Genomic DNA, 25,853 nt, shown 5'->3' on the forward strand with positions numbered 1-25,853 from the left:
GCCAGTTTTTCCGAATAAATTCATCTTGATGAAACAGTATTGCCCATGAGTAGGAGAAAATGGCAGTTTCGTCTTGACACCGTGTCTCTAGAATATCGTGTCTTTCCACTGTTAGAGCCCACACATGCGACGTACTCCCACTTCTATATCTAGTGCTTAAATTAAAGTTCTGTTGCTTCTGCTACAAATTCCACTTACTCTCCCTGCATTATGTGATTTCTAAGCACATCTGTAAATCGGTGTATGCAGGAAATTATAATTGGTATTTTATGTAAATTACAAAATAATGAAATATGTAATCACATATGACTCGTAAATGTGCTCGGAATTCTACAATATCCAAGTCAGAGGAAAGATCGCGCTAGATAGAATCCTAAAAGCCTTCAAAGTCCAGTGTCAGGTGAATGCGAGAGCAATGCCAGCTTCGAAAAGGATATGAAAAAACAACATAAAATGATTACGATTACTACTTGAAGGAAACTACTCACTGAGCTCATACGATCTGTAGAATCTGGTATTTCAGGAGCATATTACACTTCCATACTACCTTCGACAGAATCCTTTGTAAGCGACTTTCATATCATAAGGTATGTGTGAAGTGGATACAACTTTCTTCCAGATCTCAGCAGGATAGGAAAAAAACTTTCACTTGATAATATTGATCCAAAGGCAGAGATTTTCAGGTCATCAAACAGTAATGTACAACTGCTATTAAGGGACATTTATGGAGTTTACAGAACTGGCATAAGTTTTTTGCATCACACTTTGCAATAATCAAAGAAAGAACTCACAATTCATAATTTATGTTTTATGTTCAATAAGGAATCAGCAGCAAATAATTTTCCCGCTGTTTGTTGCGCTTTTGCATAAGTTTTGCTCGTTCTAGTCACATCCAGTTATTCTTTAAAATCGTTTCTTATGTTTGGAGGGGATGTATTTCAGGGCATAAATAATTATTGTGAAGTTATGTGCATGTACACAGGGTAGAAGGCAACTTGCAATTCGCGACGCTGCTAGGATTTTATTTTTGGAATCTGCTCATGGGTAATTAACACAGTTACCAAATTCAGTGGAAACGGGAACTTCAATCATTTTACATAAAATTCTATCACGTTTAACGTATGAATAATTTCCATGACACCAGATTTTTTTCTGAATGTCTTCTTATCAATTCTGTGTAAACTATAGAATGGTACAGTGTTGCTTGTTAGTGCAACCTTCGAATTGTGAAGATGCGTTTTATAACAAATCATTATGTCTCTATATGAAAAAGCTGAACTTTACTGTAAAAAAAGTATATGGCCCTTGTACATTTTCAGCTGTCTTTGGAATTTTTGTTCTTCTACTGTTTAAAAACTGGAAAAGCCATGTACAACTGCACAACTCACCATTTTACTTCCTGTTAGAGCTTCCATACATTACGGTTTTGTATTGATTATTGTTATTATAATTATTAATGAAATAATAAGTAAATGCTTAAAATAAGGATTATATTATATTTAAAGTACTGCAGTTACCAACAAGTTCCACTAATCCAGAAAGATTTTATGTATTTTCAGACTGTTAAGCAGTTGGAGGTAAGTGCTTTGGTGATCCAATGATCAAGAGTGTCATCAATGCACTATTTTTTATGCATTTTTATTCCTACAAGTCGAGCCTGCAACCTAATGTTCATTACGAAGTCCAGTTATTACTGTTATTATCACACAAATCGTTTTATTGCATTGAAATTAAACATTAACATAGCCTTATGTCACAATTTTTTTCCATTTTTGTGTAATGACTTCTGTGCCAGATGGTGTCTGAGCACAGCCAATATGGCTGAACTATATCCTTGATTTTATTTTTCAGTTACAGCTTCAGGCAGATTTCCTTACTGAAGACCATAGAATAATTGTATTTCCCCTCTTCATCAATCATCAGCTTGCTGCGTGTTATGGCGTCCATGTTAGAATTGTGAAATAAACTGCTCAGCGAGCTGATATGACGTATAGAATCTGGATAGATTGCACTAGCAAGCTCTCTCGGAACTTATCTTTCGTAAGTACGTTTCAAATCGTACGGTACGTATGATGCGGTTGCAGTTTCTTCATGATCTTTCAGCTTTCACTTGTCAATAGCGACCAAAAGACAGAGCTTTCTAGGTCATCAAATAGTAATGAACAACTGCTATTAAGGGTGTTTGAGAGTATATAGGAATTGCCTCACGTGTTTTACATCATGCTTGTAGTAATGAAATCAGAATCTCACAACCCATGTTTGATATTCAATAAGGCGTCACTATTAATTGATTTTCACCCTGTTTGTTGAGTTTTTCAGTAAGTTGCTCTCCCTGTCTCTATTCTTATCAGAATCTGTTATCTTTTAAAATTGTTTCTTTTATTTGATAGTGCATATCAGGGCATAAATAACTTTTCTAAACCAGTTCACAAGCTATGGGGCAGGTTACAACTGTATTAAAGGAATAGTGTACGTATTCTATGAGCGATATGTAAAATCATATCTCTCTTGACAATATGTAAATACATTTCTCTCTTTGTTACTGTGTGGTTCTGCTTCTGAAGTGTACAGTGGGTTGTCAGCTGTGTAAGTGATATACTGTAAGTTTCTGCACAAGAGAGCAGTGGGAAGTTCATAAATAAAGATTATTGCAAATTATCTATAGAGAAAAATGCAAGAATCAATCCAGAAGCTCCATTGCAGCACATATGCAACCCAGGGTGACTCTGATGCGGGTATATAAGCACCGGCAGGTAGGCAAGGGGTGAGTGCGGCTTTCGAATGGAAACTATAAGACTTGAAAAATGCATGTTGATAACGTGGCATGGAGAAAATAAAGAAAAGTCTTGAACAGTACGAGTAAATGCTATTTTATAATAATCAAAACCGTGAATTAAAGTATGACTACAAAATGCAGATTTCATTAGTTTCGTATGGTGATACTGATGAACCGCTAAAAGACTGTTGATGGTAGGTCGTGATATTCTGTTGGGTATCTTGTCATAGGAGCAGCTGCCATTCCACTGTATGTGGTGTGACTGGGCTAAAATGTACAAATGGCATAGGACTGGTAATGTGGGAAACGCGACATAGTTGAGGACTGACAAGAGTGTTTAAAATGTGCAAATGGCGTAAGCGTGGTAGTATGGCAAGCTAAGTGAAGATGGGACACAGGTGAGCACCTCACGAGATCATATTGTATGGAAAAGATATTATCAGGAGAGCATTACAGGGGTTGTGGCAAAGGAGAAGGGTCTGGGTGTCCTTGTGGTGAGAACTTGACGCAGTACAGTAGGTAGCTCAGAAGAATGCCTGCGAGAGATAAGGTGGACAGCAGGGACAAAGCCCTTCCACTAGCTCATTTCTGCCCGTGGCTGAATATGGTCAGTGGTATTGGCCACCCCAAAGATATTGTCCTACCACTACACTCCATTGTTAGCCTTGTTGTGATGAGATTTATTGAATGACACTAATGATATTATTCAAATGACGTGATTTGTTCATCTGTAGATCCCGTAACAACCTGCAGCTGCATTCCTGCCACTCGCTCTCTTTTCTGCTGTGGAAACTAAGAATATACATTCTGTGTGAAATAAGCTTAATAGGGTATCAAGATAGAAGATTGTGGATTTGGAAGTATTTGGTTGTGGTATTTAAGTGGAATGTGGAACAGGCAAATGATGTGATTCGTTGGAGTCATGGAGTTGCACAAAGAGATGGATATTCAAGTGAGCAGTGATTACAAAACTGATTACATCTTCGTTGATTTGTGTGTGGCTAATGGTACACTGATATGTTGGACTGGGGAGAGACTTGGCGGTCATCAGATCCTGATTGTGATTCAAAGCATCTCGTCAGAGTGGACATCTCTTCATAAGATAAGTCAGTCAATCTCCGAGATTTGCTGCCTCTTTCTTATCACCTTATCCCCCATATCAGATAACATGACGAAACTACAAACGCCAAACTAAACATAAAAAATAATAAACATCAACAATCAACAAAAAGAACTTCGGAGTCTCGGCGTGAGACAGTGTTTAAACGTTTGCACCATGCGAGTGTTTAGTACTGAAAACAAAAGACGACTTCCATCAATGATCAGAAACAGAGGAGGAAATGAACCTCACTTCAGTACCTTGATAAATGCTCTGATTTCCAGCCTCCAGTAGAAACAATTTGTAAGATGTGTGCAGTTTTCAGAAATCTGACTATGTTTCAACACACTGAGACGAAACGCATTAATGACGAAAAAATGGATTTAGTAACTGCATAGAATGTATCGTCAACAATATACTTTTTATACAATATTTATGGATATCATGGCTGCATAAACGAAGAATGTACTATAAAGAAAATAACATCATGGACATCATTATGTTAAATTAATTGATGTTGGAATTAAATATTGTGTTTTACACTTGTTTTTCTTATTTAGGAGGCTCAAACATTTGGCCACGTTTTTATTAGGTCTGCCGATGTGGGAAGCATGGTACACAGTACCTTAACTTAATGTTACACCATTCTTATGTCATTTGGGTTTATAAAATATATCTCTCGAAGCTATGAATGAAACAAAAGAGATTATAATTTTTCGTTACTTCATTGGTTCTTCTACATATTTCATTACAAATCATAACTATAAAACAAAAAACAGTACAAAAACAAACATGAAATAACAAAGAAAATACATCCTCAGCACCTTAATATACAAGCACCTTTCTATTAACAAATAAATAATCCCAATTCACACTAAATGAAAATGCAACAAGTTTCCTTTTAGTATGCCGTGAGCACCATTTACCTATAAAATGTAGGGAACATTTTTTTCACGTAATAGAGGGAGTGGAAGTTTTCTGTGATATATTTTATGAGAAATGTTCATTTTGCAAATTTTGAACTTTAAACTACAAGTTAATTAAAATTTTACTTTAAGAATTCCAAGGCTTTCATAACAGAATGTAATAGATTTCATTTTCGTTGAAAATATGTCCAATCCTATTACCTGCCGTTCACCTTATGAAAATGTGTCTCGAGTAACTAACGCACAGCCATCACTACATAAACAGTCATTGGCTAGTCACTTCAGTATAAAGCGACCATGTTCTGCTCACTGTAAGATCGTAATAACATGCTATACTTGTTTCTAATAGAATCTGTGAATGACTTACTGTTATACATGCAGTCATTCGTGTCATATCTGCTCTTTACTGGTAGGTTTATGCATAGGTTTATGCACAATTTTTAAACAATGTATTTAGAATGATACTGCTGTCGTTGTACTGATCGTTACATTGAACTTTACAATATGTCTCATATTCGTAGACGTGTAGCCACATATTACAATGGAACCCATTTTGTACATACTTGAGGTCATAGAAGTGAAATGAAATGAATCTCAGGCCATGTAATTACAGTTACATTTAGATGCGCGTCAAAGGCGTTCAGTACATTTCACGTATTCATTTTGGCTAAACAAATAAGTGGAGTGTACTGAAATGTCTTTGATGCCTATTTAAATGTAAGTAAAGTTTTAATTACATTGATTAAGATTTGAAGTGATCTATCTTACCACCTAATTTTTTAATGAATAATCTTTTGTTGGCGGCTAATTTAGTTAGAAATACCATTTTCTAGTCGACATAAGAATACATTGTAATAAAAACATAGGATAGGGAAGATCAGACGCGAAACGTCATATCCTAGGTAACACTTGTCTTGGTCAAGAAAATTTAGACCAAAATCTTCTGACTGTTATCATATATTCTCCACACCACATATGAACACAGGTCCGCGGCAGCTAAATGACCTTCGGTAATGCTGTACATTGCACATCCTCACAGGTCTGTAACAACAGTGCGACGTACCTCTCAACAACTCTAACAATAAGGAATACTGGAGGATTTATGGCACTAGCACAGAAGGTGTTGATGTAAATGTTGATGTAAAGGAATACTGGAGGAGTTATGGCACTAGCACAGAAGGTGTTGATGTAAATTTTCTTGATAAGTACAACTGTTAACTTTAAGATGAAGTTTTAAGTGTTAACCTCTTCTACCAAGACGTTTCCTTCTTTCTTCTTCTTGAATAGCCCAACTAAGGACCACTCATCTGTTTCAATTCCTTATTTATTATTATACTGTTCTTTTATTTCAGTACTCCTTCATTTGTTCACTATTTCTTTTCTTCGTGTCTTATGCCCACTTCACACCTGCTTGTTTTGCATTCTTTTGCCTTGGAATCCTTCCGCATTCAGTATTTTTTCCCTAAACACTTCTCTGCCAGTTGTTTCTTCAGCTTTTATGTTATTTTTTCTACATACTTCTTAATCCATGGCTCCAGCTTGCGTTTGTAATTTATGTAAAAAAAATTCTGAAAGAAACCATAAGCTAATTCTACTGGCTATTTCTTCTAAGAGATTAATTTGTGTGACAGCGGATGTCACATTTTCAGAAACTTACCTACAAAATACAAGACAGTTTATTCCAATATTTTGGTTTTCTCTTCCCAACCTTATTCTAGAATTCTTATACTCACTCAGTTCCTTTTTCCAAATTCCCCCTGTTTTTTTTTTCTAGAATACAGTTAAAAAGAATTGGGGATAGCCCATCACTATGTCATACACCTGTGTTTGTTTCGAAGGACTATGATATTTCTGCCATGAATTTTCTCTTTAAATATTATGTCTGTGAGTGTTTTATGAATCAGATTTGCTAATTCAGACTTTACACCTAATTCTTGGACTATTTTAGTTATAGTTTGTGAACGAAATAGAAGGCCTTTCTAAGATCGACAAATATTACTACAATATCTTTTGAGTTCGGTAATCTGTGGTGCGTGACTGACTTCAAATTAAATACTTGTTCGGGATATGATCTTCCCTTCCTACAACCAAATTGATATTCACCTAAATGACTGTCCCAAGTGACTGTCCAGTGTTTTTTGTGCTCTTTTTAGTAAAGTTGTTTTTATTTTAAAATATTTTTACTTTTTCTTTGAAATAGATCTTCCAACCGAAGCCAGACTTCAATAAAGTAGTAGCTCCTAAAAGCTGCTTACGCCGGTAACATGAATTTCTTCAAATATATATTAATGTTTTACCTCACGATTTGTTTCCTCTTACGTATCGAAAATTCTTATGGTTATAACATTTTAACGTACATGACAGTCTGCATCTCAATACAGTCGAGGTCTGCTTCTCATATTTCAGATATCGATCGACAATGGCGCAACAGCCGAAAGATGTCAATAATATATTACAAACCTCTGACGACAGCCCTGGCAGAAAAATGGTTTCAACCTCAGCCAAATTCTTAACGGTAGTGAAACCCATCGTAAGGAAGAATGACGGTTCTGGCCCACGTTTTGAATTGTATTATACAGAAAACAATTATTGGAAGGTACACCTTTTACTTCATGGTAAAGTCGTGTTGGTCTCAACAAATTTATTAAGGTCAAATCATCGTTACTTGTTGCACTGTCCTTCACGGTTAAAGCGAGACACTGCGTGTCTGTTAGTCTAGTTGGCCGTCCGGGCGTTCATTGAGCACAGGCAGCTAGACGGTGAACCAGGTGGTCGCCAGCAGAGCGATGGCTGCTGCGACGCCGACCACGGAGGATGGAGCGTGCTGACAGGCCGCCCCAGAGGGTTTGTTGCCCACCGCGAGCACGGCGCACTGCTCTGCAGACAGCGGGCTGCGTGCAGCGCAGCCGCGCGCCTTGGCCAGCGCCTCCGTCACGCCGGTCCTCTTCCGGTAGCGACACACGTCCTCGGCGTCGCACACTCGCAGGTCGCCGGAGACGGCCAGCTCCCTGCAGCGCTCGTACTCTCCAGCAAGGCACAGCAGCACGTTGTCGGAGATCGACGTCGAGCTCTCGCTGGCTCTCAGTCCGGAGAGCGCGCCAGCCTCCAGCGCCTGGATGGTATTCCTCTGAAACGACAGCTTCGACTTTCCTCCCTGGGACCAGTGGTGCCACCGTATGCTGCCGCTGGCCAGGGCCGCGAAGGTGTTATCCGACACGGTAGCGTCCTCTGACTGCACCGTCAGGGCGCGTGCGCTCAGGCCGCCGAATTTGTTGCTCTTCACCACCGCCTGCTGGCTCTCAATATACAACGAATCGCTGCTGAGGTTCGGAAACCGGCATCCTGCTATTTCCGTATAATTCAGTGTTATCCCATTAAGAAAATGAGATTCCAGCTCTTTAAATGCGACGTCTCGTGTGATTAACGTCTCCATTTTCTCAATTTCCTGCAAAAGAGAAAGTAATTATTACATTGAAGAAACATACAATTTTTTTTAAGGGAGCCTGAACATAAACAAGAAGCTTTATCACCATAAAATTTAAGAACCCACTACTCCTATTCTGTAAATCTTAGAACGTTACATTTACACTAGTGGCCATTAAAATTGCTACACCATGAAGACGACGCGCTACAGAGACGAAATTGAACCGACAGGAAGAAGATACTGTGATATGCAATTGATTAGCTTTTCAGACCATCCACACAAGGGTGGCGCCGGTGGCGACACCTACAACGTGCTGACATGACGAAAGTTTCCAACCGATTTCTCATACACAAACAGCAATTGACGGCCGTTGCCTGATGAAACATGGTTGTGATGCCTCGTGTAAGGAGGAGAAATGCGTACCATCACGTTTCCGACTTTGATAAAGGTCGGATTGTAGCCTATCGCGATTGCGGTTTATCGTATCGCGACATTGCTACTCGCGTTGGTCGTGGTCCAATGACTGTTAGCAGAATATGAATCGGTGGGTTCAGGTGGGTAATACGGAACTCCATGCTGGATACCAACGGCCTTGTATCACTAGCAGTCGAGATGGGTAGCATCTTATCCGCATGTCTGTAACGGATCGTGCAGCCACGTCCCAATCCCTGAGTCAACAGATGGGGACGTTTGCTAAACAACAACCATCTGCACGAACAGTTCGACGACGTTTGCAGCAGCATTGACTACCAGCGGATACCCTTGACGCTGCATCACAGACAGGAGCGCCTGCGATCGTGTACTCAACGACGGACCTGTGTGCACGAATGGCAAAACGTCATTTTTCCGGATGAATCCAGGTTCTGTTTACAGCATCATGATGGTCGCATCCGTGTTTGGCGACATCTCGGTGAACGCACATTGGAAGCGTGTATTTGTCATCGCCATACTGGCGTATCACCCGGCTTGATGGTATGGGGTGCCATTGGTTACACCTCTCGGTCACCTCTTGTTCGCATTGACGGCACTTTGAACAGTCGACGCTACATTTCAGATGTGTTACAACCCGTGGCTCTACCCTTCATTCGATCCTTGCGAAACCCTACATTTCAGCAGGATAAGGCACGATCGCATGTCGGAGGTCCTGTACGGGCCTTTCTGGATACAGAAAATGTTCGACTGCGGCCCTGGCCAGCACATTCTCCAGATCTCTGACCAACTGAAAACTTCTGGTCAATGGTGGCCGAGCAACTGGCTCGTCACAATAAGCCAGTTACTACTCTAAATGAACAGTGGTATCGTGTTGAAGATGCATGGGCAGCTGTACCTGTACACGCCATCCAAGCTCTGTTTGACTCAATGCCCAGATGTATCAAGGCCGTTATTACAGCCAGAGGTGGTTATTCTGAGTACTGATCTCTTAAGATGTATGCACCCAAATTGCATGAAAATGTTATCACATGTCAGTTCTAGTATAATATATTCGTCCAATGAATACCCGTTTATCATCTGAATTTTTTCTTGGTGTAGCAATTTTAACGGCCAGTAGTGTATACAGAGTGTTTCACAGTACATCTTACAAACTTCTAGAAGTTGTATATGGGACTTAGTAGATCAAGTTTTACGTAGTAACTCTTGTCCGAAACGTCATCCAACGACGCTACAGAGCGTCAAAGCTATAGTCCCCGGCGCCTGTAAATGTATGTACAAAGAGGGTTCAGGACGTTTTGCACAGTCATCACTATTTTTTTCTATATTTTGCAGCATGAGAATGAAACTTTTTGTGAATATACTTGGAACATTTAACCATAAGTTGACATCTAAAAGTATTTTCTTTATTTACAGGTGAGCCATAATGGACCGTGAAGTAGATGTCAGCTTGCGACAACGGTCGATGATGGAGTTCCTCTTCAAGACTGGCGATGATTCTGCCCATCGATTCATAGGAAGTTGCTCCCTGTTTATGGGGAGGACACAGTGAATTGCAGCAGTATCCAGCGGTGGGTTCAAAAGTTTAAGGAAGGTGAATACTCTCTCCAGACAATCCACGATGCGGTAGACCATCGACAGCAGGGAGTGATGTGAATAAAGAGACCATTGATCAAATCATGCAAAATGACAGATGCGTGACGACAAGACATCTTGCTGAAATTACTCTTTCGTCATCGGGTAGTGTCGTATCACTGGTACAGTTACTAGGGTACAGAACAAAACTGTGCACGTTGGGAACGTAGATTACTGACAAGAGAAATGAAAACGATGAGGAAGAATGTGTGCGAGTGTTTGATGAAGGCCTTTACTGAAGAGTGGAAACAGTGTTGTGGCGGAGTCATTACCCAGGATGAAACAAGGTTGTCCTTGTCCGAACCTGAGAGCAAAACCCAATCCATGGAGTGGCGCCATTTGGGTTTCCAACCGAAGAAGGAACCAAGACTTTTACGAACAGCAGGCTGAAAGGTGATGGCCTCCTTCTTCTGGAATCAGTGTGGTGTCATTTTCATTGACTTTTTGGAACCTGGCTCCACACTTAACCGGCACCTTTACTGTTTGACATTGGACAAGCTGTGACGTGCCATCAAGATTCACAGACCACAGCTTCAGGGTCAGCTCATCAGACTACACCGTGACAATGCCAAACCCCATACAGCCCTTATGGCGCAGGAGAAAAGCAGGAAAATGGGGTGGGAAATTTTTCCTCGTCCTCCCTATAGTTAGGACTTGGCTCCGCCTGATTTTTACCTCTTTGGTCGTCTGAAGGCGCACCTGCGTGGCAAAACATTTGATGATGAGAAAGACATTATTTCCTGTGTTAAACGACGGTGTAACAGTCACTCCCCAGAATTTTACCAAAGTGGATTTACATCAGGGAAAGAAAGTTGAGCCAGATGCGTCACAGCTGATGGAGGTTACATTGAGTAGGCTCAATGTATAGCTAAATGTTCCAAGTATGTTCACAAAAAATTTCATTCTCTTACTGTAAAAAAACGAGGATAATGGAATGTAGTCTAATTAAATCAGGTGATGCTGAGGGAATTAGATTAGGAAATGAGACACTTAAAGTAGTAAAGGAGTTTTGCTATTTGGGGAGCAAAATAACTGATGACGGTCGAAGTAGAGAGGATATAAAATGTAGTCTGGCAATGGCAAGAAAAGCGTTTCTGAAAAAGAGAAATTTGTTAACATCGAATATAGATTTACGTATCAGGAAGTCGTTTCTGAAAGTATTTGTATGGAGTGTAGCCATGTATGGAAGTGAAACATGGACGATAACTACTTTGGACAAGAAGAGAATAGAAGCTTTCGAAATGTGGTGCTACAGAAGAATGCTGAAGATTAGATGGGTAGATCACATAACTAACGAGGAGGTATTGAATAGGATTGGGGAGAAGAGAAGTTTGTGGCACAACTTGACTAGAACAAGAGATCGGTTGGTGGGACATGTTCAGAGGCACCAAGGGATCACAAATTTAGCATTGGAGGGCAGTGTGGAGGGTAAAAATCGTAGAGGGAGACCAAGAGATGAATACACTAAGCAGATTCAGAAGGATGTAGGTTGCAGTAGGTACTGGGAGATGAAGAGGCTTGCACAGGATAGAGTGGCATGGAGAGCTCCATCAAACCAGTCTCAGGACTGAAGACAACAACAACAACAACAACAACAACCGTAAAAAATAAAAAAATTAGAGACGACTGTGCAAAACTTTTTAAACGCCCTTTGTATGTATATACAAAGCGTGACTCCACGATGATGTTACAGACTTTCTAGCACGATGTAGGAGGATAAGTGTATCACTTTTAGGTCAGGGTCCCTCTATCGAAAACGAATGAGTCGAAAGTTACAAGCGAAAACCGTTATGATATCTCTGACAGTGGAAGACATCTACTGAAACTGTTGTTGCTACGATTGTACGTAAGCAACTTTCAGAGGTGGTAGTATGGACCGGATCAATAAAAAATGTCTAGTAAATATGAGCTCTAAAATGCATACGCTAAGAGCTTTGAGCACTTGTTCAATAGGGGGGTGTTTTTCACACTAGGGAAGGCGAATAAGTGCTCACAGCTCTTAAAGTATGCATTTTAGTACCAATGTTTGCTAGATATTTTTCTTGTCTTGGTCCATAGTACCACCTCTGAAAGCTTCATACACTACATTCTTGGCAACAACAGTACCGGTACAAGTATAACGCTGTCATAGGTATCAGCATGATTTATAACTTTCGATTCTTTCGTTTCCAGAGAGCGACCCTTACCTCCGATTAACACACCTATCCGTCTCCACATCCTTCCAAGTTTGTAACTTCATTACGGAACTACCGATCAGCCAGAACATTATGACCACCGACCTACTATCGATATGGGGAGGAATGACTGTAGTCAGACACACACGCGATATATGTAGTATCAATGACCGTTCTGTCCGTGTGTAGAATGGGGAAGGCACACGATCTATCTGAGTTTGACCGAGGGCAGATTGTGATGACCCAGAGGCTCGGCACGAGCATTTCGCAAACTGCACGACCCGTCGAGTGTTCGAGGAGTGCTGTGGTGAGTGTCTTCAACACGTGGCGAAACCAAGGTGAATCCACGTCCATACGTCGTGAGGTTGGGCGGCCGCCCCTCATTACATTGGTAGGGCAACGTAGGCTTGGCAGACTGGTAAAACGGGTAAGGCGGGGCACTGTGGCGGGACTAACATCAGACTTTCATGCTGGGCAGGGTACAAGTGTGTATGAACACTCAGTCCCCCGGACACTTCTAACGATGGGCCTCCGCAGCCGACGGGCCATGCATGTACCAACGTTAACACCGCAACATCGGCAACTACGACTGAAATGGGCACATGGCCATCGGCACTGGACGTTGGTGCAGTGGCAGAATGTTGCATGGTCGGGTGAATCCCGATACCTTCTTCATCACGTCGATGGGAGGGCGTAAATCCGTCGTCTTGCAGAAGACCAACTCGTTGACACATGCACTGCGGGGCGGAGACAAGGTGGTCGTGGCTCCATTTCACTCTGGGGAATATTCAGGTGGGCATCCATGGGCCATTGGAGCTCGTCCAAGCCACCATAACGACCAAAGAGTATCGTACACTGGTTGCAGACCACGTACTACGCTTCATGACCATCATGTTTTTCGACGGCAGTGACATTTTTCAACAAGATAATGCGACACGTCATCAGACGAGGAGTGTGATGGAGGGTTTAGGAACACAGTGACGAGTTCCAATTAATGTACTAATTCCCCCACCCTCGCACGATCTAACACATCCGGGAAGTGATTGAAAGTAGGATCAGAGCTCATCGCCCCCTTCCCCAGTATTTACGGAAATTATGTGACTTGTGCATGCATATGTGGTGCCAACTGTTCGCAGATGATGCTGTAATTTACCGTCTAGTAAGGTCATCCGAAGACCAGTATCAGTTGCAAAGCGATTTAGAAAAGATTGCTATATGGTGTGTCAGGTGGCAATTGACGCTAAATAACGAAAAGTGTGAGATGATCCACATGAGTTCCTAAAGAAATCCGTTGGAATTCGATTACTCGATAAATAGTACAATTCTCAAGGCTGTCAATTCAACTAAGTACCTGGGTGTTAAAATTACGAACAACTTCAGTTGGAAGGACCACATAGATAATATTGTCGGGAAGGCGAGCCAAAGGTTGCGTTTCATTGGCAGGACACTTAGAAGATGCAACAAGTCCACTAAAGAGACAGCTTACACTACACTCGTTCGTCCTCTGTTAGAATATTGCTGCGCGGTGTGGGATCCTTACCAGGTGGGATTGACGGAGGACATCGAAAGGGTGCAAAAAAGGGCAGCTCGTTTTGTATTATCACGTTATAGGGGAGAGAGTGTGGCAGATATGATACACGAGTTGGGATGGAAGTCATTACAGCATAGACGTTTTTCGTCGCGGCGAGACCTTTTTACGAAATTTCAGTCACCAACTTTCTCTTCCGAATGCGAAAATATTTTGTTGAGCCCAACCTACATAGGTAGGAATGATCATCAGAATAAAATAAGAGAAATCAGAGCTCGAACAGAAAGGTTTAGGTGTTCGTTTTTCCCGCTCGCTGTTCGCGAGTGGAATAGTAGAGAGATAGTATGATTGTGGTTCGATGAACCCTCTGTCAAGCACTTAAATGTGAATTGCAGAGTAGTCATGTAGATGTAGATGTAAACTCCCTGCAGCTAACTTCCTAGACCTCATTGCTTCCATGCCACGACGTGTCCCCGCCGTTATCAGCGACAAAGGTGGACATACTGGCTATTAGGCAGGTGGTTATAATGTTATGGCTGATCAGGTTACACAAATTTATAGGAGCCGGCGCCCTTAACTTGGATGATCTGTAACGTCGTTGGATGACGTTCCTGGACATGTGTTTCTACGTAAAACTGTCCCCGCTACAACCTACAGAAGTGTGAACCATCCTATATATCAGTACTGCCTAACATTGAATAAAGCAGTACTTGATGTTACATTTATTTAGCTATTATAGTTTAATTATCACAACAATTGCTCTATGAGAAAACTTTCGAAAGGACCATTAGTTTTCGATACCGGTTTGTGGGGCATCATGCATGTGGTATCACTCAAACCGTGGCAGAATTCCTTCACTGTCCACAAAAATATCTTATGCCTCACAGCTCCTACATGTACCTGTCGTTTCCTCGGTTACACTCCAAACTAGGAGTTGTGAGGCTTAAGACATTTCTATACATGTGGAGAGGTCTGTCACTGAGTGTTATCACCCAGTTGGTGCCTTAGATAATGGCACCATGGCTGTGATTCCACACAAAGTACGGCAGGTTTCTCTCGACATCCACAGAAATATCGTATGCCTCGCAGCTTCTAGTTTGAAGTACAACTGAGGAAACTACATCATACTGTATTATGTTACCTAATGTAAAAGTAATTTCCTCTGTGATATGTTTGCAATAAAATTGTTTTCCTTTTGTTGTTATTTCAATACTGCTACACTATTTGTTAACTATGAAGGAGAAATAAAATTATTCGCTTGCAATTAATTGATTGCCAGCCGGAGTGGCCGTGCGGTTCTAGGCGCTACAGTCTGGAGCCGAGCGACCGCTACGGTCGCAGGTTCGAATCCTGCCTCGGGCATGGAGGTGTGTGATGTCCTTAGGTTAGTTAGGTTTAATTAGTTCTAAGTTCTAGGCGACTGATGACCTCAGAAGTTAAGTCACGTAGTGCTCAGAGCCATTTGAACCATTTTGAACGAATTAATTGATTGCACAAACTGAAGGACAAAGATGATTAGCGAGCAAATTCAGTTAAAAATTGTATCCTGCTCGTTATACTACTTCAAAAGCCTAAATGTGAGATGCTCTACTGAATATTACTCTAGCAGAATTGGAGTTAATACCAGATATAGAGCAAAAGCTCTTATTGATCAAGTATTCAAATAGAATTAATAATAAAAAAGATACCATGTGCTTACGACCAAATATATGACAGAACGTCTCTTTCTTCGTTCTCATATATTCGTGAAACACCTTTTTTGTTCCAATAACTGACAAGTGTGTGTTTGTGAGGGGGGGCCTTCTTATCGAGGCAAACTTCGCTCATTCACGTGCAGTCGGAGTCGTTTTAATAGTAACGCAGGATTCGTCTTCAACCATGGAAGCGTGACGATATTCATCCCACCAAAAACCGACGGATGAGATCGGACGCACTGCGGGCCATCAGTCGGGCGATATAATGAAATAATAAGCAACCAGTTGGATAAAAGAAATTTAATATCTTGACTGCTTTCGGGTACTTAGTGCCCTTCTTCAGAACGTTATTATGCCTATCGCATTATTTGCGAGTGCCAATATTAAAGTGCGTACACTTTTGAAGAAGGGCACTAGGTGCCCGGAACCGGTCAAGATACTAAATTTCTTTTATGCAACTCTTTTCTTATTAATTCACTATATACTACTATAGTCGTTTATGACATACAAAATACTAAAGAGTCGGGAGATGTTATTGGGCGGCCTCTGTCGATGGCGTCCGGCGACCGTCGTCGGTGGCACTCTGACCTCACCCTAACATGTGATACCATAATTGGTTCTATCTGGCCTGGAGAGTGCAGATGTAGACGCAGATGTAAATGTGGTTGTAGATATAGATGCAGATGTAGATGGTGGTGATGCGTTGTGGACTACTTTCGTTATGAGGTTGATGTAATGGGGGCTTCTTGAAACCGTGAGTATGGACTGCAGTATGGGACAAATTGCAGCGGATGTTATATGGAAAGGAGTGTTTGCAGTCTACGTGGGAAAGGGCTGTTAGATAGGATGTAGACGTTAGAAGATGCGTGGAAAGACAACAGGGCAGGAAAAGGTTGGTTGCAGCCTTCATTCAGGATGAGCAGGGTAGGCTACGGGTGGAAGGAAGCGTACATTTCAGGGTTCAGTCGATGGTCATGAATGGTAGGTATGTTGGTAGAGGCATCGTAGCAGAACAAGATTCTCAAGGATGGAAAGTACTATAGAGTCATGGGAAGTGGAAGTGTTCTAGGAGTTAGAAGTGGTGTTGGAATTGTATAACAGGTAAAGAACAGGATCGGGAGAAGACACACGGCCCAGTCACATCAATGGGACTACCACCTACGTTCGACGTCAACGTGCAATAACCACCCACAGGTGGCAGGTGACATCACTAGCAGTGGAGGTTAAATAAACAGAGTCGGGGACAAGAGAAAAAAACAATGCAGTCATTGACTTAATACAGAAACATAGTTATTATCAGCCGTTCAAGACGGCATGATTAATGACTTTCGGTCCAAGGGTGGAAATATTCCCGAAATGGCTAGTTTTGTGAACTGTTCGCCTGCCGCTTCGGTTAAAGTACGCTACTGGCCAATAAAATTGCTACACCACGAAGATGACGTGCTACAGACGCGAAAGGTTGACGCCGGTGGCGACACCTACAACGTGCCGACATGAGGAAAGTTTCCAATCGACTTCTCATGCACAAACAGCAGTTGATCGGCGTTGCCTGGTGAAACGTTGTTGTGATGCCTCATTCAAGGAGGAGAAATGCGTAACATCACGATTACGACCTTGATAAAGGTCGGATTGTAGCCTATCGCGATTGCGGTTTATCGTATCGCGACATTGATGCTCGCGTTGGTCGAGATCCAATGACTGCTAGCAGAATATGGAATCGGTGGGTTCAGGAGAGTAATACGGAACGCCATGCTGGAACCCAACGGCCTCGTATCACTAGCAGTCGAGATGACAGGCATCTTATCCGCATGGCTGTAACATGTCTCGATCCCTGAGTCAACATATGGGGACGTTTGCAAGACAACAATCATCTGCACGAACATTTCGACGAAGTTTGCAGCAGCATGGACTATCAGCTCAGAGACCATGGCTGCTGTTACCCTTGACGCCGCATCACAGACAGGAGCGCCTGTGATGGTGTACTCAATGACGAACCTGGGTGCACGAATACCAAAACGTCATTTTTTCGGATTAATCCAGGTTCTGTTTACAGCATCATGATGGTCACATCCGTGTTTGGCGACATCGCGGTGAACGCACATTGGATGCGTGTATTCGTCATCGTTATACTGGCGTATCACCTGGCGTGATGGTCTGGTGTGCCATTGGTTACACTTCTCGGTCACCTCTTGTTCGCATTGACGGCACTTTGAACAGTCGACGTTACATTTCAGATGTGTTACGACCCGTGGCTCTACCCTTCATTCGATCCCTGCGAAACCCTACATTTCAGTAGGATAATGCACGACCGCATGTTGCAGGTCCTTTCTGGATACAGAAAATGTTCGACTGTTGCCCTGGCCAGCACTTTCTGCAGATCTCTCACCAATTGAAAACGTCTGGTCAATGGTGGCCGAGCAACTGGCTCGTCACAATACGCCAGTCACTACTCTTGATGAACTGTGGTATCATGTTGAAGCTGCATGGGGAGCTGTACCTGTACACGCCATCCAAGCTCTGTTTGAGTAAATGCCCAGGCGTATCAAGGACTTTATTACGGCCAGAGGTGGTTGTTCTGGGTACTGATTTCTCAGGATCTATGCACCCAAATTGCGTGAAAATGTAACCACATGTCAGTTCTAGTATAATATATTTGTCCAATGAATACCCGTTTATCATTTGCGTTTCTTCTTGGTGTAGCAGTTTTAATGGTCAGTTAGTGTATATTGTAGATGGCAAAATGGCACTATCCAAACCCGTAACCGAGACAACTGCGGTGCCGTATGGACCACAGATGACAGGAGGCAACGACGGGTTTGGAGACGTGTACGGTTGAATAGACGTGCAACTGTTGAAAACTGACCGCCCAGATGAAACAAGCGTTACCAACAATGTTTCCTCAATGACTGTTTAGCGAACGTTGCTGCGTGTGGGCCTCTTCAGCAGGCACCTAGTCCATGCACTCTTGCTGACTGCTGTTCATTGGTGACAAAGGCTGGAATTTGCACGCCAGGACCGCAACTGGGAGCTCACTGAATGGCGACAGGTGGCCTTTTAAGATGAATCGCGTTGTATGCTCCATCGGCCTTGCAGCAACTGTCGGAAGGGTCCACGTCGGAGGAGGGAGCGTTGTGGTCCGGGTAATATTTTCGTGACAGTCCCTGGGTGATCTCGTCATTCTGGAAGGCACAATGGATCAACAAAAGTATTCATCTATCCTTGGAGCCAATGTTCGTCCCTACATGCAGTTTGTTTTCCCTCGGCATCTACCGAGCGAGGTGGAGCAGCGGTTAGCTCACTGGACTCGCATTCGAGAGGACGACGGTTCAATCGCGCGTCCGGCCATCCTGATTTAGGTTTTCCGTGATTTCCCTAAATCACTTCAGTTAAATGCTACGATGGTTCCTTTGACAGGGCGCGGCCGACTTCCTTCCCCATCCTTCCCTAATCCGATGAGAATGATGACCTCGCTGTTTGGTCTCTTTCTCCAAATCAACCCAACTCCTCGGCACGATAGAATCTATTACTAAGACAGTGGCATGTGCCAACCACCTTGCAGTACCAGTGTGCGGATTGAAGAGCACCAGAAGGAGTTGACTCTACTCCCATGTGCACCAAACTCTCAGGACTTAAACCCAGTCGAGAATCTCTGGAACCACCTCGATCGGACTTTTTGTGGCACGAACTGCAACCGAGAATCCTAGCGAAGCTCGCAACTGCACTGGAGTTGGCACGGATCCACAACTCTGTCGGTTCGTTCCAGAACCTCATCGACTCTCTTCCTGTAGGTCTCCCTGCGTAATGGGTTATTCAGGCTTTGACAGGTGGCCACATACATAAGTTGGACAGTGTAGTTGTATGCGGAAATTGAGTTTGAGTGGATACAGTTTCATGATTACACTACCCCCATCGAACTGGATACAGAGCATCAAGAAATATGTATTTATACTTATTGTTTAGTGTATTTATACTTGTTGTTATGGATTGAGCAGGCCTAACACTCCACCAATCCGGCGGTTTGGAGACAGACTCGAAGCGTGTACAACTAGGTGCCAGATATATCAGAACCTGTAGACATACACTCCTGGAAATAGAAAAAAGAACACATTGACACCGGTGTGTCAGACCCACCATACTTGCTCCGGACACTGCGAGAGGGCTTTACAAGCAATGATCACACGCACGGCACAGCGGACACACCAGGAACCGCGGTGTTGGCCGTCGAATGGCGCTAGCTGCGCAGAATTTGTGCACCGCCGCCGTCAGTGTCAGCCAGTTTGCCGTGGCATACGGAGCTCCATCGCAGTCTTTAACACTGGTAGCATGCCGCGACAGCGTGGACGTGAACCGTATGTGCAGTTGACGGACTTTGAGCGAGGGCGTATAGTGGGCATGCGGGAGGCCGGGTGGACGTACCGCCGAATTGCTCAACACGTGGGACGTGAGGTCTCCACAGTGCATCGATGTTGTCGCCAGTGGTCGGCGGAAGGTGCACGTGCCCGTCGACCTGGGACCGGAGCGCAGCGACGCACGGATGCACGCCAAGACCGTAGGATCCTACGCAGTGCCGTAGGGGACCGCACCGCCACTTCCCAGCAAATTAGGGACACTGTTGCTCCTGGGGTATCGGCGAGGACCATTCGCAATCGTCTCCATGAAGCTGGGCTACGGTCCCGCACACCGTTAGGCCGTCTTCCGCTCACGCCCCAACATCGTGCAGCCCGCCTCTAGTGGTGTCGTGACAGGCGTGATTGGAGGGACGAATGGAGACGTGTCGTCTTCAGCGATGAGAGTCGCTTCTGCCTTGGTGCCAATGATGGTCGTATGCGTGTTTGGCGCCGTGCAGGTGAGCGCCACAATCAGGACTGCATACGACCGAGGCACACAGGGCCAACACCCGGCATCATGGTGTGGGGAGCGATCTCCTACACTGGCCGTACACCTCTGGTGATCGTCGAGGGGACACTGAATAGTGCACGGTACATCCAAACCGTCATCGAACCCATCGTTCTACCATTCCTAGACCGACAAGGAAACTTGCTGTTCCAACAGGACAATGCACGTACGCATGTATCCCGTGCCACCCAACGTGCTCTAGAAGGTGTAAGTCAACTACCCTGGCCAGCAAGATCTCCGGATCTGTCCCCCATTGAGCATGTTTGGCACTGGATGAAGCGTCGTCTCACGCGGTCTGCACGTCCAGCACGAACGCTGGTCCAACTGAGGCGCCAGGTGGAAATGGCATGGCAAGCCGTTCCACAGGACTACATCCAGCATCTCTACGATCGGCTCCATGGGAGAATAGCAGCCTGCATTGCTGCGAAAGGTGGATATACACTGCACTATTGCCGACATTGTGCATGCCATGTTGCCTGTGTGTATGTGCCTGTGGTTCTGTCAGTGTGATCATGTGATGTATCTGACCCCAGGAATTTGTCAATAAAGTTTCCCCTTCCTGGGACAATGAATTCACGGTGTTCTTATTTCAATTTCCAGGAGTGTATTATCCGGTCTGTAATGACACATCAAATTAGTTCGTGCTTGCAGGTATGTAACTCAATGAACAGATTTACAAAGCGGACAGTGGCATGCATATTATCCTCATATTGACGTTTGCACTGTCAGAAACAGTGCTCATATTGAGCAAGTATAATGTGAGTTCAAAACTTGGAAAGATGCTATATAGATGATGTTTCAAAGACTTTGCATCAAACATCCATGGGTGATAGATTACGTCATGGGCAAAAATTTATGTTAGAGACAAAGTGTTATCTGACGCTTTCCGGAGTCACTAGGCGTCTCTTTATTCAGAATATGACTGTAGGGCTTAAAAGACACAATAAAATAATTTTTTTTAAAAGTGTATAATATGGTAGTGGACCATAGAATATTAAATGTGTACGAAACAGCTGACGCCAAATGCACATTAGAAGAAAGGGTACGAAACATTTTACGTACATAATTAACTATGAGAAATCTTTATTTAACATTTGTTGAGTGCCAACGATAGGCAAATGAGGAAACGAGTATCCCAGCAACAATTTAAAAACGAATTCAGTTCCTTGTGGAAAGGTCACGGGACCACCACTTTAAACCAAAACCGAAACAACAATAAAATAATGGAGCTCAAACAAAAACTGGGAAGTTCATTTCTTCAGTGAGAAAGATTGTGAGCAGTGTTTCCGGGGGTGAAAATGGGAGTCTTCTTGTTGATCTATCCACATATCAGAGGACATTAATACGTTGTGTGTCCATCCTTCAGCGTTATGGTAGCTTTCAGCCATCTGGGGACTGTTTCACTGAGGTTTCTGAATGTCTGTGGAGGAGTGGTAGCCCATTCTTCCTCAAGAGTCGAAACCAGAGACACTGGTGTCTGGAACAAAGTCGACGTTCTAGCTCATTCCAGTAGTTGTTCCGCTGGATTGCGGTCGCGACTGTGACCAGGCCAGTCATTTCAAAGGTGCTGTTGCCCATAAACCACAGTTGTTGCTTTATGACAGGGTGCATCGTCATGCTGATACAAGCAGTCATCGTCTCCGAACTGTTTCTCTATTTAAACATAATCGATAATCTGTGGGACCACCGCTATCCAACTGTTTGCAGCATGAAACTTCAACCGAAAATCCTAGCAGAGCTTACCACAGCACTGGAACAGCATGGCTCCACAACTCTGTCGGTACCTTCCAGACCCTCATTGATTCTCTTCCTGCGCGTCTCCCTGCAAGAGGGGCTATTCAGGGCTTTTGACAGGTGGTCACATTAATAAGACTGGACAGTGTAGTTGGATGCGGGAAATGAGGTGTAGTTTTCCTTTCAATTGTTGCTCTAAGAGGGTTAGGTAGACTGCTAGCTTGTTGATGTGCAGAATATCTAATAATAAATCAACACTTAAATATAAAGTTCTCAAACCGTCTGTATATTTACAATGTGCAGCGAATCTTTTTATATGTCGGTACGTCGATAATTTTGTGGCGGTACCACATCCGATAGGATGAGAGCCTATAATGAAATCTTTTAAACATCGATATATCGGATTTCGATATTTTTTAAAAACATTAACAGTCCTGCTTTACACCATGTCACGTGTTTCTTAGGAATGGCTTATCAGGAGCTGCTCGACCACTGTATCCGATTATTTTTAACTCCACACGCACAGGTATTGTGGTAGTTTTGCTGCTGGTGGCGCTTTCAAACTCACTGGTGATTTCTTCCACTCATTTCATGCTATTTTGTCAACCGCCGTCCGCAATGCTCAACTGTCGTTGTCCGTCAGTACATGAGGTCAGGCTGGTCCTGATTTATCGGTGACCGTCCCTTTGCGTTTCCACTCCACAATCACGTCACCAACAGTCTACTTTAGAATCTTTAGAAGGGCTGAAATGTTCGCGATGAATTAGTTTACTCGTGTGACAATCGAGTTCTCCTGATAGATGCATTATGCACTGGCTGCACTGTACTCCCCTCCTCCTCTTCTACTGGCGAGTCCGGTTCTCACCATCTGTAGTGGCCAATTCCACATTACATATCGTACGTTCGACTGTACAGTTTCACGTGAAAGAGGGCCAAGTTGATAACGTTGTGTATTTCTTTTACTTTCTATCTTTCACTGGCGGACCAAGAAATTTATACGTAACCTTAGTCGGACACGCCCCAGCGGAAAAACAAACTGGAGCTGACAGAGATCGGCCACATGCAGTAATAGGGTCAACGTCATTGGAGTTACCTGGAATATGGCCACTGGGATGGAGGCGAGCTCGCCGATGCCTGACAGGACGAGCTCCCTGAGCGATTTGGGTAGTATCGACTCCAGCTCCAGGTGTGACACATTCAGCACCCTGAGCTTCTGGAGTCCAGCTGCCTTCTCCAGTGTGTGCGCCCCAAGTTTCACCACGGAACAGTTCTCGATCGTGATCATATATGCACCCGACAGGAAACCCGTGTCGTTAGACACCACATCGATCTCCTGAAAAAGCAAATATACGATGATTTCAGTCCAGAATGTATGTGGTAACATATGGTGGTAACGTGTTACTGAGTACAAGAGGCATTAAAAGCACATAAACGTATTTAATGGAAGCTACATTGTGTTTTAGAAGACTACAGCCGATTTCACAACAGTACGGTGAAGCGGGGAAATAGTGTGCACTTAAGCAAAAGTTATTATTTTGACACATTCATAATAAGTAACGCAAAACAACCAGCATTTCATATTTCTGTAGCTTATATTTACTGTACTAAAACAATTTAAATGTAAAACATAGTACAATGAAGTTCAATTGCAAGTATCACAAAAATGTGATTGTGCATGATCCTTCACATCATAGGATAATTATCTGCAGTGCTTGAGAAGGGAAGTTTACATGATGTTAAATGAATAGTTTACTTTTTTACTTTGTTGATATTATTTTTACAGGCGTTTTCTTATTACAGCCGTTATTATTATTACTATTATTATTATTATTATTATTATTATTATTATTATTACAGACCTACTGGTCTAAACTAGCCAACAACGTAATTTGGAAATTTGTGCTAAGGTCTTATGGGACCAAACTGCTGAGGTCATTGGTCCCTAAGCTTACACACTATTTAATCTAACTTAAACTGACTTACGCTGAGGGCGACATACGCACCCATGCCCGAGGAAGGACTCGAACCTCTGACGGGGAGAGCCGCGCGGACCGTAACAAGACGCCTTAGACCTCGCGGCAATAACGTAATACATAATTAAATAAAGGTAATGTTGTATAAAGTATTTGATATCCTAGGTTGATATTTAAAATGGTTTTTTCAGTCAGGAATGCAGGCATGAAGAAACTAACTAAAGTAATAAAATAAAATAAAAGCCTTCATTCTGAAGCATCCCACCTAAACGGAAATTGACGAATTGATAATGCCCTTATTATTGCGTTTATCATGAACAGACCAGAATAATATTTGTTTATTTATTTACGATGAGATGAAAGTCAATTTCTGATGCAAGGTACCGTGGTGTGCGTGCACTGAGGAGCAGATGGCATAGACACAATAACGGAACTTCTCTGAACAGAACCGATCTAATGTGTGCACGAAGCAGTGATATCTTGCAGATGTAACGCATACAAGCATCCATGGTTAGTTATAACCACCTGGTGTTCTCACTAGTCGACTCGTGTTCCATTACACAGCAATAGTGAAGACTCCGCTGTTATTACAAACGTTTAAGTTTTACTTGCTGAGGAAGTACGTTCCTAAACTTCTTGTTACCATAATTGAGGGGCTGAGAACCATAGGAGTCTAAAGCAAATCATCATCGATTTCGAGATTGTAGAACATATGCAAGCTCCCGACGTCTGTTGATTTTATGGTGAACCAGCTTTATCGGTATCTGTAGCCACACACTGGTATATGGACTTTCGCGAAAAGTTGTCTCGCCGCTTTTTTCGGATATTCATGTCCATAAGGGCCCAAAGCACAAAGCATAAAGCATAATTTTATTTCTGTGCATTACTCAATTGTTGTCTAGAGTTGACGAAATAATTTGCCGGCAACTGTGGCCGACCGGTTCTAGGCGCTTCAGTCCGGAACCGCGGGACCGCTACGGTCGCAGGTTCGAATCCTGCCTCGGGCATGGACGTGTCTGATGTCCTTAGGTTAGTTAGGTTTAAGTAGTTCTAAGTTCTAGGGGACTGATGACCTCAGATGTTAAGTCCCATAGTGCTCAGAGCCATTTGAACCACTTAATTTTGTACTTTGTAGTAATACTTCATAATCAGGGGTGTATCGTAAATTTTACCTGAACCTCAAGCCACAGAATGTGCTTAATGGTAATGATGATAACAGTATGTGTGGTGCATTTAGTATCTATTTATTAGTAATTTTTGAGAATATTTCACGTGTCGAATGTTCTGATTCTAATGTCACAGTAATTATGAACTTTGTAACAGGTAAAAGAGACTATTGTCACTAATATGGAAATTTTATGAATTAACATTAACGATAAATATAATCTAAATTATTCATTAATACTTCATAACAAAGTGGTTAAATTATTTTTCGTATTAAGTATAGGATGTTGAGACTTGGTTAAAAAACAGTTTCGACCTATGAGACTGGTCGTTTTGTCTATAAATCTGATTTTCACAAACGTCTGTTTTTCTCAAAACATTGTTTCTGTTTTGTGGGCCTG

At 42.8% G+C, this 25,853-nt stretch overlaps 1 protein-coding gene across 1 annotated transcript in view; it reads right to left on the reverse strand.

Moving 5' to 3' along the window:
* Positions 1 to 6,174: 6,174 nt before the first annotated feature.
* The window catches only part of LOC126284768 (uncharacterized), an 87,046-nt gene continuing 67,367 nt past the window's right edge, over positions 6,175 to 25,853 (reverse strand). Inside the window, exons 2-3 of the mRNA XM_049983929.1 lie at positions 23,409 to 23,648; positions 6,175 to 8,246 (exon numbers count right to left, since the gene is read on the reverse strand). Coding sequence (XP_049839886.1) covers positions 7,554 to 8,246; positions 23,409 to 23,648 — 933 coding nt within the window. The 3' untranslated portion in view covers positions 6,175 to 7,553. The remainder of the gene's footprint in view (positions 8,247 to 23,408; positions 23,649 to 25,853) is intronic.

Source organism: Schistocerca gregaria, chromosome 8, assembly GCF_023897955.1.
Source record: "Schistocerca gregaria isolate iqSchGreg1 chromosome 8, iqSchGreg1.2, whole genome shotgun sequence".
Lineage (NCBI taxonomy): Eukaryota > Metazoa > Arthropoda > Insecta > Orthoptera > Acrididae > Schistocerca > Schistocerca gregaria.